Source organism: Parambassis ranga, unplaced genomic scaffold (genome assembly GCF_900634625.1).
Source record: "Parambassis ranga unplaced genomic scaffold, fParRan2.1 scaffold_21_arrow_ctg1, whole genome shotgun sequence".
NCBI lineage: Eukaryota > Metazoa > Chordata > Actinopteri > Ambassidae > Parambassis > Parambassis ranga.
Genome location: NW_021144767.1, coordinates 1595248 through 1610176, shown reverse-complemented (window position 1 = coordinate 1610176; position 14929 = coordinate 1595248). Strand labels below are relative to the sequence as shown.

The following is a 14929-nucleotide window of genomic DNA, read 5'->3' as shown; positions in this document are numbered from 1 at the left end:
CTTTGAAGGCATGGTGTTTGGGCATGCTTTCACACAGAACCTTCATTCAAAATGTAAAATGTAGATAAACATCAGACCTCTGACATATTGAGTCCCCATGTCTGTGCCACTTTTTGTTTTGACAGGCAAGCCACTTAAGCTGACCTAACCCCCCTCATAGGAAATAATGGGAAACTGGTGAGAGCCCTGACAAAACCCAGCTAACTTTGGAAGCCTATCAGTCTGGAATGCCTCTACACAGAATATTCATTTCAACTGCAAACTGCTCATAAGGAGTTGGACTTTATCATACTGAGTCCTCATGTTCATGTCTTTTACCAAACTTCATAAAATAGCAGCCAAAGTCACATCCACATCTTTAGGATTCCTCCATTCAGAATGAATGGAGAAGCTTGGGGCCTATTAAACCTTATATAAAACCAATCAGAAACACTGTAAAAGCATGAAATGTCATCAGTGGCATCTTTCACATATGGTGATCAGGAATGAGGTTTGGTGGTATATAATGGGGCGGACCGGCAGCAGAGTGTGGGTGAGCGTGCATTGGCCCACTCAAAATTTGTTGTGAAATTTTCTAGGTTATATATACAATAGTTATTTCTATTTTCTTTCCTGTTTGGTTCTTCTGTCCTTATGTTCCTTTCTTTGGTTGGGATTGTTGGTGCATTATCATTGAGGGTTTTTCCTGTAGAACAGACCAAAAGTCCAGTTCATATGTTCACTGGGCCGAAGCCTCTGTCATAAAATCAATAATGTCATAATATGCCACCAGTACTGTTGTCCACAGGATGAAATCACACGTTTAAAAATGATTATTATTTATATATATTTAACATTTCACCACAAGATGGCAGCAAACATGGTCAAACTCTCACCACCCTGTTTGCCAGTGATCTGTGTTTTTTTATTGCCCATTTCTAAAATGGCAAGTGTGAGTAAGAAAAGGAAGGTTGACAGCGAAGGCCGAAGTTTCAGGACAAGTGGAAATGGAAGAAGAATGTGAGGGCAAGACATCTTGCACATTGAAACCTGTGTTGGAGCCAGACCTGCCCCCTTTACTGCAGCTGAGAGCCCAGTCTCTTCCTTCTCATCAGAGGTCCCTCGTTAATCGCGGGGTTACGTTCCAAAAATAACCCGCAAAAGGTGAAATCCGTGAAGTGATGGGCTTTATTTTTTACAGTTATTCTAGATGCTTTAAGGCTGTGACCCCTCACTACACACTTTATACTCCTTTCTCTCCTGTTCAAACACTGTCAGAGTTCAAACCTTCATAAAAATAAGTCCAGTGTTACAGAATGAAACCAAAGCACAAAGCAAAATAAAAGGAAATATAATAAATGAAGATTAAAAAATGGTTTGTGAAATGGAAGTTGTGGCGGCTGCACTAAAATGAATGATAAGTTAATGTGGTCTGTTCAGAGCTGTCAGTAAAAGCTTGTTTAACTGGTTTCGGCTGTCCCGCCTAACAAATGAAGAGATTGCTTCCAAAACGCTATAAATCCAGAAAAAAGTGTTTTCTTTCCAAAAAGGGTTTATATGAAACTTCTAGTTTTCATATAAACCCTCCGCCATGACAGTTGGAAAGCTGCCCCGTGATTGGTTGAATGGAAATGCTGCATTGTGCTGAAAATCAGGGTGTTTGTAGCAGATTGGGGAAAAAGGGAAGAAACGGTGCAGGGAAACATGGCGGATAACGTGTTTTGTTACTAATTGATTACAAACTTTAAACAGAGACCCCGTGTGAAACTTATTTTGGTGGTAACTCGTTTTCTTAAACAGTGGCGTTTCTCGCCCTAACCCTAACCCTAATAATGCTGCTCACAGCTCAGTGTCTCAGTGTCTTCACTCTTCAGTCCATCAGTCCAGTCTGACCCTTTGGATGAGATTCTTTGTGTCTGAGTCCTGCCTGCTTTTGGACTGTGGAGCTGTTTATTCCTGTGTTTGGACCTTTTCAACCCTTTGTGGTCTCTTATTGGATTTTGTCTTTTGTCTGCTTTGGTTGTCTCTGTTATGTCCCAGGCTGAGGGGAAACCCACACACAGCATGTCTGCACCTCCCCACTCGTCCCCACTCTCAGATCGGCAGCTACACAGGCTGGTTTCAGTGTTAGGCTGCAGTTCATGAACTCAGAGCTGAGCAGTGCCCAAACAAACACAGAGACACTACAACACACTAAAGCTCCCTAACAAGAGAAAAAAGGAAAACCAATGACAAAGCTGGAACCTAAAACTCCTGCTGGGGAGTAATAAACTCCAGTAAACACCAAAGAAATCCAACCGCCGAGGCTGCGCTACAACAGCTCTGATGGACTGATAGAACACTGACTCATGCACAATAACATGAGGAAAGACTGAGTCAAACTTACACTTCCTCAGCCCAGGTTTTAACCTCTGCTCTCCACCATGCTCCACCCTGCAGGAAGAAACACAGTCAGAATGATTTTCTAACCAACATGAGTCCAAACTGCTGATCAACATGAAGCAGAGTTCCTCAGTTTGTCAGAGACACACAAACAGACTGAAACTCATCTGTGTCGACTCCAGAAGAGTCTCTCCTGATCTGCTCTGTGTTTATTCATGTCCTCCATTCTGTGAAATATTGCTCTCTGTCAGTGCTTTACTGTAAAATCCTCTTCATGCAGCAACAGTGTAGGTTTGATCTCAGCATTGTGCATTTATCCAAAGCAGCAAACAAGCCACACTGTCTCTGACTGTTTGTTCCTTTCACTCTATATGCAAACACAAGCCTGGTTCACATGTGTCATGGATGGAAGAGTTTCTGACACACTTCAAATAAATACATTCACTCATGTCTGTGTGTAGTTTTTACAGTGATAATATTGTAGTGTCTCCCTGCTCTCTGTCTCTGACTGAAGGAACTCCTCCTTCTACCATTGTGTTGTTGTCTCCTCTGAAGCTTCACATATGGATTGTTTCAGGAACATTTGTTTGTGGAAATAATTCAGTGGTTCTTACAGCTGGACATTAATAAGTAGGGCATCATTTAGTATTTGATCTGCACTAAGTGTGACTGAAAATCAGTCTGTATGTATTTTGACATGAAGAACGTGTATAAAGAAAAGTGAGGTTAACATGATGGACACTTAATGATGGAGGAAGATGAACATCAGGGATCAGTGATTATTTCTTCTCTGCAGTTTCAGTCCATCCATCAACAGCTGTGGATATATGAGCTAAACTGACAGACTGAGGAGGACTCATGCTCTGTGGTCTCTGTGTACCTGAGAGTCTTCAGACTACAATCTGGACTGTTGAGTAAAGCAGACAGCAGCTTCACTCCTGAGTCTCCTGGATGATTGTAGCTCAGGTCCAGCTCTCTCAGATAGGAGGGGTTGGAGGTCAGAGCCGAGGCCAGAGAAGCACAGCCCTCCTGTGTGATCAGACAACCTGACAGACTGGAGGTACAAAACATGTCATGAACTCAAGAAGAAAGAAGGAAAATCCAACAGATCTTCAACATGAACATGAAGCAGAATTTAACTGATGATCAAAAAGCTGGATCCTGACCTGAGAGTCTCCAGTCTGCAGTCTGGAGTCTCCAGTCCACGAGACAGCTGCTTCACCCCTGAATCCTGCAGGTCGTTATTATCCAGATCCAGCTCTCTCAGACTAGAGGACTGGGAGCTGAGAACTGAGGACAGAGCTTCACAGCTTCTCTCTGAGAGGTTACAGCTGCTCAGTCTGAGAAAAAAAAGAATGAACACAAAGTCAGTGTTTTATTGTTCATATAAAAATCAACCATGTTTGAAATGGTTCATAAATCCACCTACAGAACTTTGTTGGAGGCTTTGACCACTGGCAGCAGCCTCAGAAGAGCCTCCTCTGAAGCAGAGTATTTCTTCAGGTCAAACACCTCCAGATCTTCTTCTGATGACAGTAAGATGAAGACCAGAGCTGACCACTGAGCAGGAGACAGTTCATCTGTGGAGAGACGTCCTGATCTCAGGGCCTGTTGGATCTCCTCCACTAGATAACGATCATTCAGTTCATTCAGACAGTGGAACAGATTGATGCTTCTCTCTGCAGACACATTCTCACTGATCTTCTCCTTGATGTACTGGCCTGTTTCCTGATTGGTCTGTGAGCTACTTCCTGTCTGTGTCAGCAGGCCCCGTAGAAGAGTCTGATTGGTCTCCTGTGAAAGACCCAGGAGGAAGCGGAGGAACAAGTCCAGGTGTCCATTTGGACTCTGTAAGGACTTGTCCACAGCACTCTGGTGGAGGTGTTTTAGTTCAGGTTTGTTTCTAAAGACTTTAAACCACAGAGATGTTGTTTGTTGTTGTTCCAGCAGGTTGACAGCAGAGCTGATGAAGGTCAAATGGACATGAAGAGCAGCCAGAAACTCCTGAACGCTCAGATGGATGAAGCAGAACACCTTGTCCTGGTACAGGCCTCTCTCCTCTTTAAAGACCTGTGTGAACACTCCTGAGTACACTGAGGCTGCTGTGATATCGATGCCACACTCTGTCAGGTCTGACTCATAGAAGATCAGGTTTCCTTTCTGCAGCTGATCAAAAGCCAGTTTTCCCAGAGACTGGATCATCTCCCTGCTCTCTGGACTCCACTGTGGATCTGTTTCAGCTCCTCCATCATACTTGATCTTCTTCACTTTGGTCTGAACCACCAGGAAGTGGATGTACATCTCAGTCAGGGTCTTGGGCAGCTCTCCTCCCTCTCTGGTTTCCAGCATGTCCTCCAGAACTGTAGCAGTGATCCAGCAGAAGACTGGGATGTGGCACATGATGTGGAGGCTTCGTGATGTCTTGATGTGGGAGATGATCCTGCTGGCCTGCTCCTCCTCTCTGAACCTCCTCCTGAAGTACTCCTCCTTCTGTGGGTCAGTGAACCCTCTGACCTCTGTCACCACGTCCACACAGTCAGGAGGGATCTGATTGGCTGCTGCAGGTCGTGTGGTGATCCAGAGGCGAGCAGAGGGAAGCAGCTTCCCCCTGATGAGGTTTGTCAGCAGCACATCCACTGAGGTGGTCTCTGTGACATCAGTCAGGGTCTCATTGTTGTGGAAGTCCAGAGGAAGTCGACACTCATCCAGACCATCAAAGATGAAGACCACCTGGAGGTGCTGAAAGCTGCAGATTCCTGCTTCTTTGGTTTCAGTGAAGAAGTGATGAACAAGTTCCACCAAGCTGAACTTTCTCTCTCTCAGCACATTCAGCTCTCTGAAAGTGAATGGAAATGTGAACTGGATGTCCTGGTTGGCTTTGTCTTCGGCCCAGTCCAGAGAGAACTTCTGTGTTAGGACTGTTTTCCCGATGCCAGCCACTCCCTTTGTCATCACTGTTCTGATTGGTTCCTGTCTTCCAGGTGAGCCTTTAAAGATGCCTTCTGGTCTGATGCTTGTTTCTGGTCTGTGTGCTTTCCTGGATGCTGCTTCAATCTGTCTGACCTCATGTTCCTCATTGACCTCTGCAGTCCCTCCCTCTGTGATGTAGAGCTCTGTGTAGATCTGGTTCAGAAGGGTCGGCTCTCCTGCTTTAGCGATCCCCTCAAACACACACTGGAACTTCTTCCTCAGGTTAGACTTGAGTTTACGTCCACACTCTGCAGCAGGAGTTCCTGAACAAACAATAAATGTCATTAATAAGTGAACGCTACAATAAATGTGTCAAATAAATGTTTTCTGTCTCCATGAAATCTGTTCATCAGTTGTAGACAAACAGTTTGTGTTTTCAGTCAGAAGAATTCACAGATGTCTGCATCATATTAACAGCAGAGTGTGTAAATGTAAACTTCATTTCCTCTTTCCATCATGTTAAAGCTCTTCAAATCCTCTTACTGCTCTGCAGACGCTCAGCCAGCTCCTCCTGCTTCATCCTCCTCAGGAAGTGCACTGTGATCTGCACTAATGACTCTCTGCTGCTCCTCTGCTCTTCATCCTCCTCATCCTCCCTCTGACTCTCTGAGCATTCTGGGTAATCTGGACTCAGGAGCTTCTGGATCTTCTTCAGCTCATCCTTCACAAACCTGACAATGTTCTCCTCCAGCAGCTGGATCAGAACAACAGAGTATAAACTCTCAGACTTTGAGGAGCAGAATAACAGTTTAGTGTTTCATGATATTACAGCTTATGTTCATACATGTATTACTTGAATCTACAACATTAGATATGAAGTGTTGTGTATGCACAGCTGCTGTAGTTATAAGTATTACTACCACAGTTCTGTCTCTGTGAATGCTTTCTCAGGGGTCAGGCTCTGGGTCTCTGTAAAGCACCAGGACTGTTGTGTTGTAGTTAGAAGCTGTTTGTACTCACCATAAATATGGCGTCCTGAGCAGGAGTCTGAACACTGGGTTGCTGCAGTCTGTGACAGAAACATCAGCATTTAACAACACAATCACTTCACTAAGTGTTTTGATGTGTTTTCACTTTAAACAGATACACAACAGTCAACAGACTGGTGACAAACAAGCATTGTTGTATTAAAAAATGAAAACTATCCCAACTCCACACATCCAGCTCATGTTGAACCTGTTGCTGCTGCTTTAATGACTGAAGCACAGCTTTAAGAGTTCCATTCCACTTCCACTGTCATCATATGTTCACATTGATTTAGACCAGGGGGGTTCAATTAAAGTCCCTGAGGTCCAGCTGTTCACATTTCCTCCAAGTCAAAGGTCTGAACTGATGTCTAGCTTGTGTCTTATTAGCTTCCCCTGTGTCCACATGTTCATATGTTTCAGTAATATCTATTGTCAGTTTTCAATGCAGGAAATGTTTACCTGGGGCACAGCTAGCTCTGTTACCATGAATAAAAGTAGTCCCAGGCAAATACATTGAAGGCCTTTATTTCAGATTAAAGAAAACTGAAACCTCAGACTGAAATAAATACAAAGTGCAACAGTCAATGGACTGGTGAAGAAAATTAATTAATACACAAAATGTGTGTATTAAAAATGAAAACTATCCTGACTCCACACTGTTCAGCTGCATCCAGCAGGTTTGTAATTTGTTCTTCTTCACATATTCTGCTTTAATGGCTGCCAGCACAGCTGTAAGAGTTCAGTTAAATCTTCCACTCATCATGTTTCTCTTTCTTTAACATTAAGCGATGTGCAGCAGGATGGGTTTGTAATGAATCGCAGTCAGACAATGTTGCAGTGTGATGATATAGAGTCTATATCCTCACACTGCAGACCTTTGTTATTTCCTTTACTTAAAGCCTTCAGAAACCACCATGAGATGATAACATGACAACATAAATACATACTGATACTTTCTATTATACATCTACAAACACAGACCTGCTTATGGGTCTTTTACAGAGCCAAGCAGACCCACATGATCATTGAAGAACTCTGCTAAGTTACAGAAACAGGACTTAAAGTGGTATCAACATTTTTGAAATGTTCACTTTTCATGGACACAGAGCTGGATCAGTGTCCATGATGGCCACTACAAGAGACTGAAAAACTGTTATCACACAATTTATTTGATCACAATTTGACCAAATTCAACCAAAAACACCGAAGAACAGAAGCCACCTTAAAGTTCTGCACAGGCTGTGTTCAAGTCAGAATAATCAGCAGTGTGAGGTACGTGCAAAAATCCAAACCAGGACCCTGGGAATCTGAGGAGGAGGAGACTAGCTCCTAGCTACATATAGGCTGACAGCTACAGTCGTTTTGGGAAGTTGGTCAAACTTTCTATATTTCTGCATAAATATGACCCGAAACACGATCAATGCTGAATTCTGCAGGCCGACAAAACATAGCTGAGCTAGACAACAGAAAAATGCATAAACCGCTAGCGATTAGCACAATGCTAATTTGCATTGAAAAACCCATAAGGTCGCTAGCGCTATTAGCGTCACACTTTTAACCCGTTTTCTTAAACTTAAATAACTTAAAGTGCCTCCTATGAGCGCATGACGTAAGGTAAGGGCTTATGAAACATAATACTTACAGACAGATATTCTCAGACGACTAAAAAACATGTAGCAGGATGAAAAAACACAGCAGAAACTTTCCACTTGGCTCTGGAACCATTATGCTACTACGGAAGCCTCGTAGGACAATCTCAACTCAAACATAGGATTTTGGCTGACTATAGGGGGCAGCACAATAATATTTACATACAGTGTATGAATCTATCATTTATTTAAATGTTTTATTACTGAAATGTCTTTCCATACTTTGTTTCAGTGGGCTGCCTTTCTAGTACAGTGAGGCAGATGTTTAAGTCATGTTTATGCAGACATATAGAAGATTTTAAATGATTCATACACTTTGAAGCAGCACTGTAAATATGCATTACTCTGTGCTACAGATGCTCCAAACCATCAACCACCTGCAGAGCAAACAGACACATACAACCCCAAGAGTCCAGCAGAGCTCATCACAGCATGGAGACACTTCCAGAGTGATTCTTACCTTTGATCATCAGATGGCTGATCAGCTTTGAAATCAATGATCCTACCCATCGACCGATCACTTTTCATGGACACACAGCTGGGTCCAGGTCCAGCAGAGTCTGCTCTCACATCCTGGATCCTGATAGAATCACAAACACTGACTCTGAGCTTCTTCTGGAAAAATGCTGCTGAACATCATGTTACACTTTAAATGTTTAATAATGATGGAAACAAACTGCAGCTGTGACATTAACTCTGACCTTTGACCCTCAGATGGATCAACAGCTTTGAAATCAGGGGGCCGATCCTTTGACCAATCACTCTTCATGGACACACAGCTGGCAGATCCAGGTCCAGGTCCAGGTCCAGGTCCAGGTCCAGGTCCAGGTCCAGGTCCAGGTCCAGGCCCAGGTCCAGGTCCAGGTCCAGGTCCAGGTCCAGGCCCAGGTCCAGGTCCAGGTCCAGCAGAGTGTGCAGTGTGCTGCTGCTTTGTTCTTGAACACACACAGATGTGTGAATAATGTGAGTGTGAGCTCTGACATGGAGAAGAGTCATGGACAGTCAGAGACGGTCCTCTTACCTCTGAGCTTTGGTCCGGCTCTCATGGTCCCCACACAGAGGGCTTTTAGAGGGAGGGACTCCCTCCTCTCTGTCCTCACACTGACTCATAGCAGAGCTCACACCTTCACACAAACACAGCAACATGACACAGAAACACACAGTCAGCATGTTGTTATTGATCCTTCATGTAGATGCTAACAGGCTAATCATGCTGTTAGCTTAGCATCAGAGCCTCAGACCAGGTTTGGTTCTCAGGCTTTTATTTTGGTGAGTCTGTAAACACACCAACATCTCTGATGCTGTTATTATTGATGTCACATGCTGTAAGTGGAACAGTGCACACACACATTCAGTGTTTGCTTCAGAATTCTGTCACTTCTCTCCATGTGTGAACATGTGAATAAATGAACATGTGTTCATGTGTTTCTGTCACAGTGTGAACAGACTGAGTGAAGCACTGAGACCTTCCTCTGTAACAGTCTGTGGACTGTTTTCTATAGAAAGGACAAACACATGAGCAGCTACTGTCTGAGCTCTGAGGACTGACACACTTCTCCTCATGGCAAATATTAGATTCACATATTTATGAACCCTTGAAGAGAAAATGTTTCTTCTGATGAGTTTCAATCATCGATATGAATTCATGAAAAATAAAACGCACCACAGGCGTGTTAAACCTGAAACAGACTGATCTGATAAAGTCAGAATAAAGCGACCTTTTCTCCGCTTGAAGCTTTGAACGAGTCGATCTGAGTTTCAGAGCAAATGAAGCTGCTGAACTTTACAGAGAGAACGATCAACAGAGACGCTTGTTGTTTGTCTGTCTGACATGAATTGAATTACAGTAACTCCACACAGCTCAGTGAACACAAAAACTCAGAAAGCTGTCAGACCGGTTCTGACACTCCCTGCATTTCTCACTGATCATGTGACCTGAGAGCTGTGTTCTACAGTCTGCTGTGACTCGAACAGAAAAACACTACAAGTAACAACTTGTTCTGAAACAGCTGTTCATCTGCTATAAAAGTCATCAAAGAGCAAAGAGAAAGCAGCCAATCAGCAGCAGAAACATCTGTACTGTACCATCAGTCAGTGATGCAGCACAGTGTGATCAGACATGGAGAGATTTCTCTGGAAGGACTCTCACCTGCTGGATCAGTTCAGATGGACTTACAGACACTTTCCAGCTTCCTGTGTGGAGAAGAAGCTGCTCCTGGTCCTCCTCAGTCCTGCTGTCTGACACAATCTGATCTGAGGACGCCGTCACTTCCTCACAGCCTCACAGTCTGAACACGTCAGTGACGGTGAAACCGGTCCAACAAGTGTCTGAAAGACATTTCCTGATTCACTTCTACTGTCTGTCCACTAGATGGAGCTCAGCAATCAATGAGCTGCAGATCAGCACAGGATGGAGCAGAGCAGAAGCAGCATGGATATGGAGCCAAATCGGGGTCATAAGTTTTGTTCACCTGAAAAAATAAATTTCATTCAAACACTAAAACTTGAAACTGAACATTTATGTTTTGATGTTGATTTTTTTCAGTTCAAAATTTTTTTGGAATCAACTTTGAAATTCTTTTGAATAAATAGTTTATTTTCAGGTTTCATTTCAATAATTATTTTCATATTTACCATTTTTCTTTTTCAGTTTCAGATTTTTTTGATTCAAATCTTAATTTTTTACAGTTTCACATCTTGTTTCTTCAGGTTCAAATCTTTTTTCCACTTTCGCCTCTCCTTTTTTCACCTTTGAGGTTTTGACCCCGATTTTGCTTGGGGTGGGGACATGGGTGTGGCCTGCTGAGTGACAGCAGGACAATGAAGACTAAGGGCTTTGCTCAGCCACGGTGCATTCAGGGAACATTGGACATTTCAAAGGGTTACCTCAACACGCGCTATCTTTCATATTGATGTGACCTGCTGCAAAACATTGACACCAGTCAAAGTATAAGATGCTTCAAAGCAGACCTGGTAACAATCACTATATTGAGTCAACACATTATGGAATAATCTACAGTTTACAGTTGACAAATCTGTCAGTGATCGCGTGCCCGCAGTACTCATGGCGCATCATGGCCTCCGCTCCACCAGGGCCACAGACATCAATGCAGGTAAGAATTGGTAACTATTTCTTTTCTATCTAATGAGTCTTTCTGAGTTCGACCTCAGCAATAAACAGACCTGTCATTTATGTAACATGAACAAAGGAAAGACGCTTTTATTCTGCACAGGATGATAATGACGCATGTTGCTAGCTTAAACTGTCTTGCGCTAACAGCTAATAACCTATTTTTTTGCCCGTTTTATCCACGTATTTAAGCTTCCCCTTCGATAACTGGTGATACAGCTAATTTTAGTTTTCTGAAATGTCTTTGTTAACATCTGCACAGACCCTTATCAATGTACTGACACAGAATGTGTCTCAGGGGCAGCAAGAGCATGGAAGACAACTGGATCAAGCTTCTCCTTCTGTACAACAAGAGATGGCCAGGTTTTAGATTTTAATGCAGTCTCATTTTCTATGTTAATTAAAAGTATTTTGAATGGTACATGTGATGCTGTGTAAGTATATGCAATATTCATATTTTATTTTTATTTTTAAATTATTCAGATCTTTCCCTGGATTTTTCATTCGGAAAAGGAAAGATTCCAAAGAGCTGTGGTACATCATCTACCAAAGCTTGGAAGCCATTTACTTTCTACACATTCCTGCTAAACCTAAATGCAGAGACTACCCCAAACCCATCAGAAGAGTTTGAACTTACCCTGGCAGGACTTGGAAAAAGGCATCTCACCATGTCAAAGGATTTAAGCCATGAGGAGGTATTGCAGTAATCAAATATAATTGATTAATAATAATTTTAAATTAGAATTGACAGATGATACCTTATGTAATTGTAATTGTCTTAGTTTGACAGACTACTCCAACATGAGTACCCAAAGATGCACAGGAGGATGGCTGCTCTATAAGGCTTCAGGTGGAGCAAACCAATAATATAACAACTATAATACACAGCAATGTGTGTGATAATGCCTTTCAAGTGCAAAGACACACAAATACAATAATTTTTGTGTTTACAGGTGGCCAGGGGAGGCGGCGACTGATCATGATTCCACCTGATTCTCATGGATACACTGGCTCTCACATTCGCACTGTCACAGGGCCAGGGAAAAACAACTTTGACAGTTACCTTTTTTGGGGAGGCAGGAGTGGACACAGGTGCTCTCAGAAAAGAGTTTCTCACAGGTAAAAAACAATAGCTCTTACATTTGTTGACAGACCAACAAATAGACATTGATTGGGTTGTGGGTGTGTACTCTCTTCTGCTTATGTGTTTATGCTGACACAGACACTGAAACTGCTAGGACTATGACCATAAGTGTTTGTAATTGTGTATAGAAATGGTGGCAGGGATCAAGAGCCGTTTCTTTGATGGACCGCCACATCAGAGGAGCCCCCGGTACTCTCTCAATGACTATGACAGTGGCCTCTACAGGTGTGCTTATGTTCTTAGCGGATAAAGAGAAACAAATCAATGTTTTTAGCATGACATTCACTTATGTTTGGTTTGTGTTAATAGGACTGTAGGCGAGATTATTGCTGTCAGCCTTGCACAAGGTGGACCAGCCCCTGCCTTTTTCAGCCCGTGGACCTACCAATACCTGTGTAGTGGGCGGATAAACCCACCTCTTCTCACCAGTGATGCTGTTGCAGATGTCCAATTGAAAAGTTTAATTGACCAGGTATAGGATCTATGTGATGGAAGTATTGGATTGATCCTTTCTTCACTTTTAGGTTGCGATGTCAACTGAAGATTCAATCAGGGACTTAACTGCTGAAATCTTAAACTGTGGATACACTGGTGTGATCTCCATTCAAAATAAGGATTCCATTTTTCGGTATGTTCTGTGTGTTTGTTTATGAAGGCACTGGTGTAGTTAATAGGTACATGAGTAAGATTGTGTACTCTCTGCTGTTTTAGTGCCATCGTACTTCACGCGGTGCTGAGGTTGCAGCCTATGATGGAACAACTACAAGAAGGCTTGAAGCTGTACAACCTTCTTTCACTGATGAGACAGTACCCAGATATCTGCCAGCCCCTGTTTGTTCCCATGGAAGACAGAAAAGTAAAGACAAACATGAGTTACTATAATTATGAACAAGAAAAACTTTCTAGAAATGTATAAAACTTAAAAGCTGATACCTGTATTTTCTCCCGTCCTAGGTCAGTGCTGAGTTTGTCTTGGCTTCCATTCAGCCACAACTGAGTGAGAAAGATTCTACTAAGCATCAGATGGAGCTGGAGATTATTAACTTTTTGCAAGACTTCCTGTATGAGGCTGAAGGTATTTCTTATAGTTCAATTTTGTTTATATAGCATCTTTTACAATCAAAATGCTTTACAGGAAGTAAGGACAGTGGTAAGGAAAAACTCCCTTTTAACAGGAAGAAACCTTGAGCACAACCTGGCTCACAAGGGAGATCAGCCCTCCTTTGTTTATATTAAACAACCACTTAGATGTAAATAAAAAACACATTGTAATGTAACACTTATTTTCATATTGACTCCATAGATGGAGGACTGGCTCATCAAGATGACATTGATGGCCAACCTGTCTTCACACCTGCTAAGTTTTTACAGTGGATCACAGGGCAAGGTCATGTTCCGCTTCCATCAGAGAAGAAGGATTTCGCACTTATTGTAAAGTTTAATCATGACTGTGAGGCAGATTATGGAAGGCACAACGTCTGCTACCCGGTTGTGTCTGCATGTTTGAAAAGTGTAGTGTTTCCTGTGAAACACATGAAGTGTTATTCCGACTTCAAAAAGCTTCTCATTGAGGCTTTTTATTTGGGCCAGGAATTTGCCAATGTATAATGTAAACTAGTATCAACTGTAACATTACAAGTAATGTAATTGTAATTGTCACAACAAGTACAATAAAGTGGTTGTGATAACAAAAAGATTGATTGAGACATGGTGCATTCAGGGACACATCTCACTGACCACAGATCAGATGTTACTGTTGCTCCTGAGAAGTTTAATTATGACTGCAGTGCAGCTTTTTAGCATTACAATGTCTGCTAACCTATTGTGTCAGTTTTATTGCATTCAGGAAGTGTTCTTTTATTGTGAACACTTGAAATACACTATCATATATCTATATCACAATATCACATTTACTTGCCTAAGACACATGGTTAAGCACATAGTTCAGTACATCAAAATAAACGTCTCGGCTGTTAGAGTGTGATGGTCTTGTAACATCAATACTTGCCCTAAGGCCTGCCATATCCTGCTCACTGAGTGGACATTCAACAGGTGGAAGAATCAAATTTGGCATTCAATCACTGGCAACTAACTGGCATTTAAAGCGTTAAACTCCTCCAATGATGTCATGTTTGGTAGTTCTGAGCAGTCCTGAAGTTGTTCCACATATTGATGCAGAAAAATATGAATCTGTTCAGTTTTTAGAGCAGTTTTTAGAAGCGGACATTTTTGTCCCTGATGACACAAAGGGTAGTAAATGTGTTTCCCAGTGTTCTGGTGATGGATCAGAAACATTTACATTTGAATTCTAAAATTTGTGTTGAACTGCCCGATTGCCCTTTTTCAATGACGCTCCGTAAATGTGCGCTTTTACACGTTTATTTTGTGTTTAGTTATGTTGATAAGATTGATTTTAAACATGTGGTAAAAGCATAAATTATTAGTAAAACACTGCTTCAAACTAAAGCTGTGGAATCCAAACATGTTCAGGGACATTAGTGGCAGATGTAGCCAGGTATAAAAAGACCATAAGACCATAAGTGTTATTGAAACACTGCTCACATGAACAGTAGTGAATGTTTGAGCACTTTAATGCCAAGTTCTCAGAAATGATATACTTAGATGTACTGAATGTTGTACAACTGAAAGTTAGATTAGAGATTTGAATAGAGATTAAGATTAATGTCAGAGTTACATGGAAAGACTT

General features: G+C 42.1%; 1 protein-coding gene across 1 annotated transcript in view; it reads right to left on the bottom strand.

Annotated features, from left to right (window-relative positions):
- Positions 1-11748, bottom strand: part of LOC114429853 (NACHT, LRR and PYD domains-containing protein 12-like) — a 16414-nt gene extending 4666 nt beyond the window's left edge. The window contains exons 1-6 of the mRNA XM_028398468.1: positions 11716-11748; positions 5815-6016; positions 3791-5594; positions 3528-3701; positions 3242-3415; positions 2366-2412 (exon numbers count right to left, since the gene is read on the bottom strand). Coding sequence (XP_028254269.1) covers positions 2366-2412; positions 3242-3415; positions 3528-3701; positions 3791-5594; positions 5815-6016; positions 11716-11748 — 2434 coding nt within the window. The remainder of the gene's footprint in view (positions 1-2365; positions 2413-3241; positions 3416-3527; positions 3702-3790; positions 5595-5814; positions 6017-11715) is intronic.
- Positions 11749-14929: the final 3181 nt, after the last annotated feature.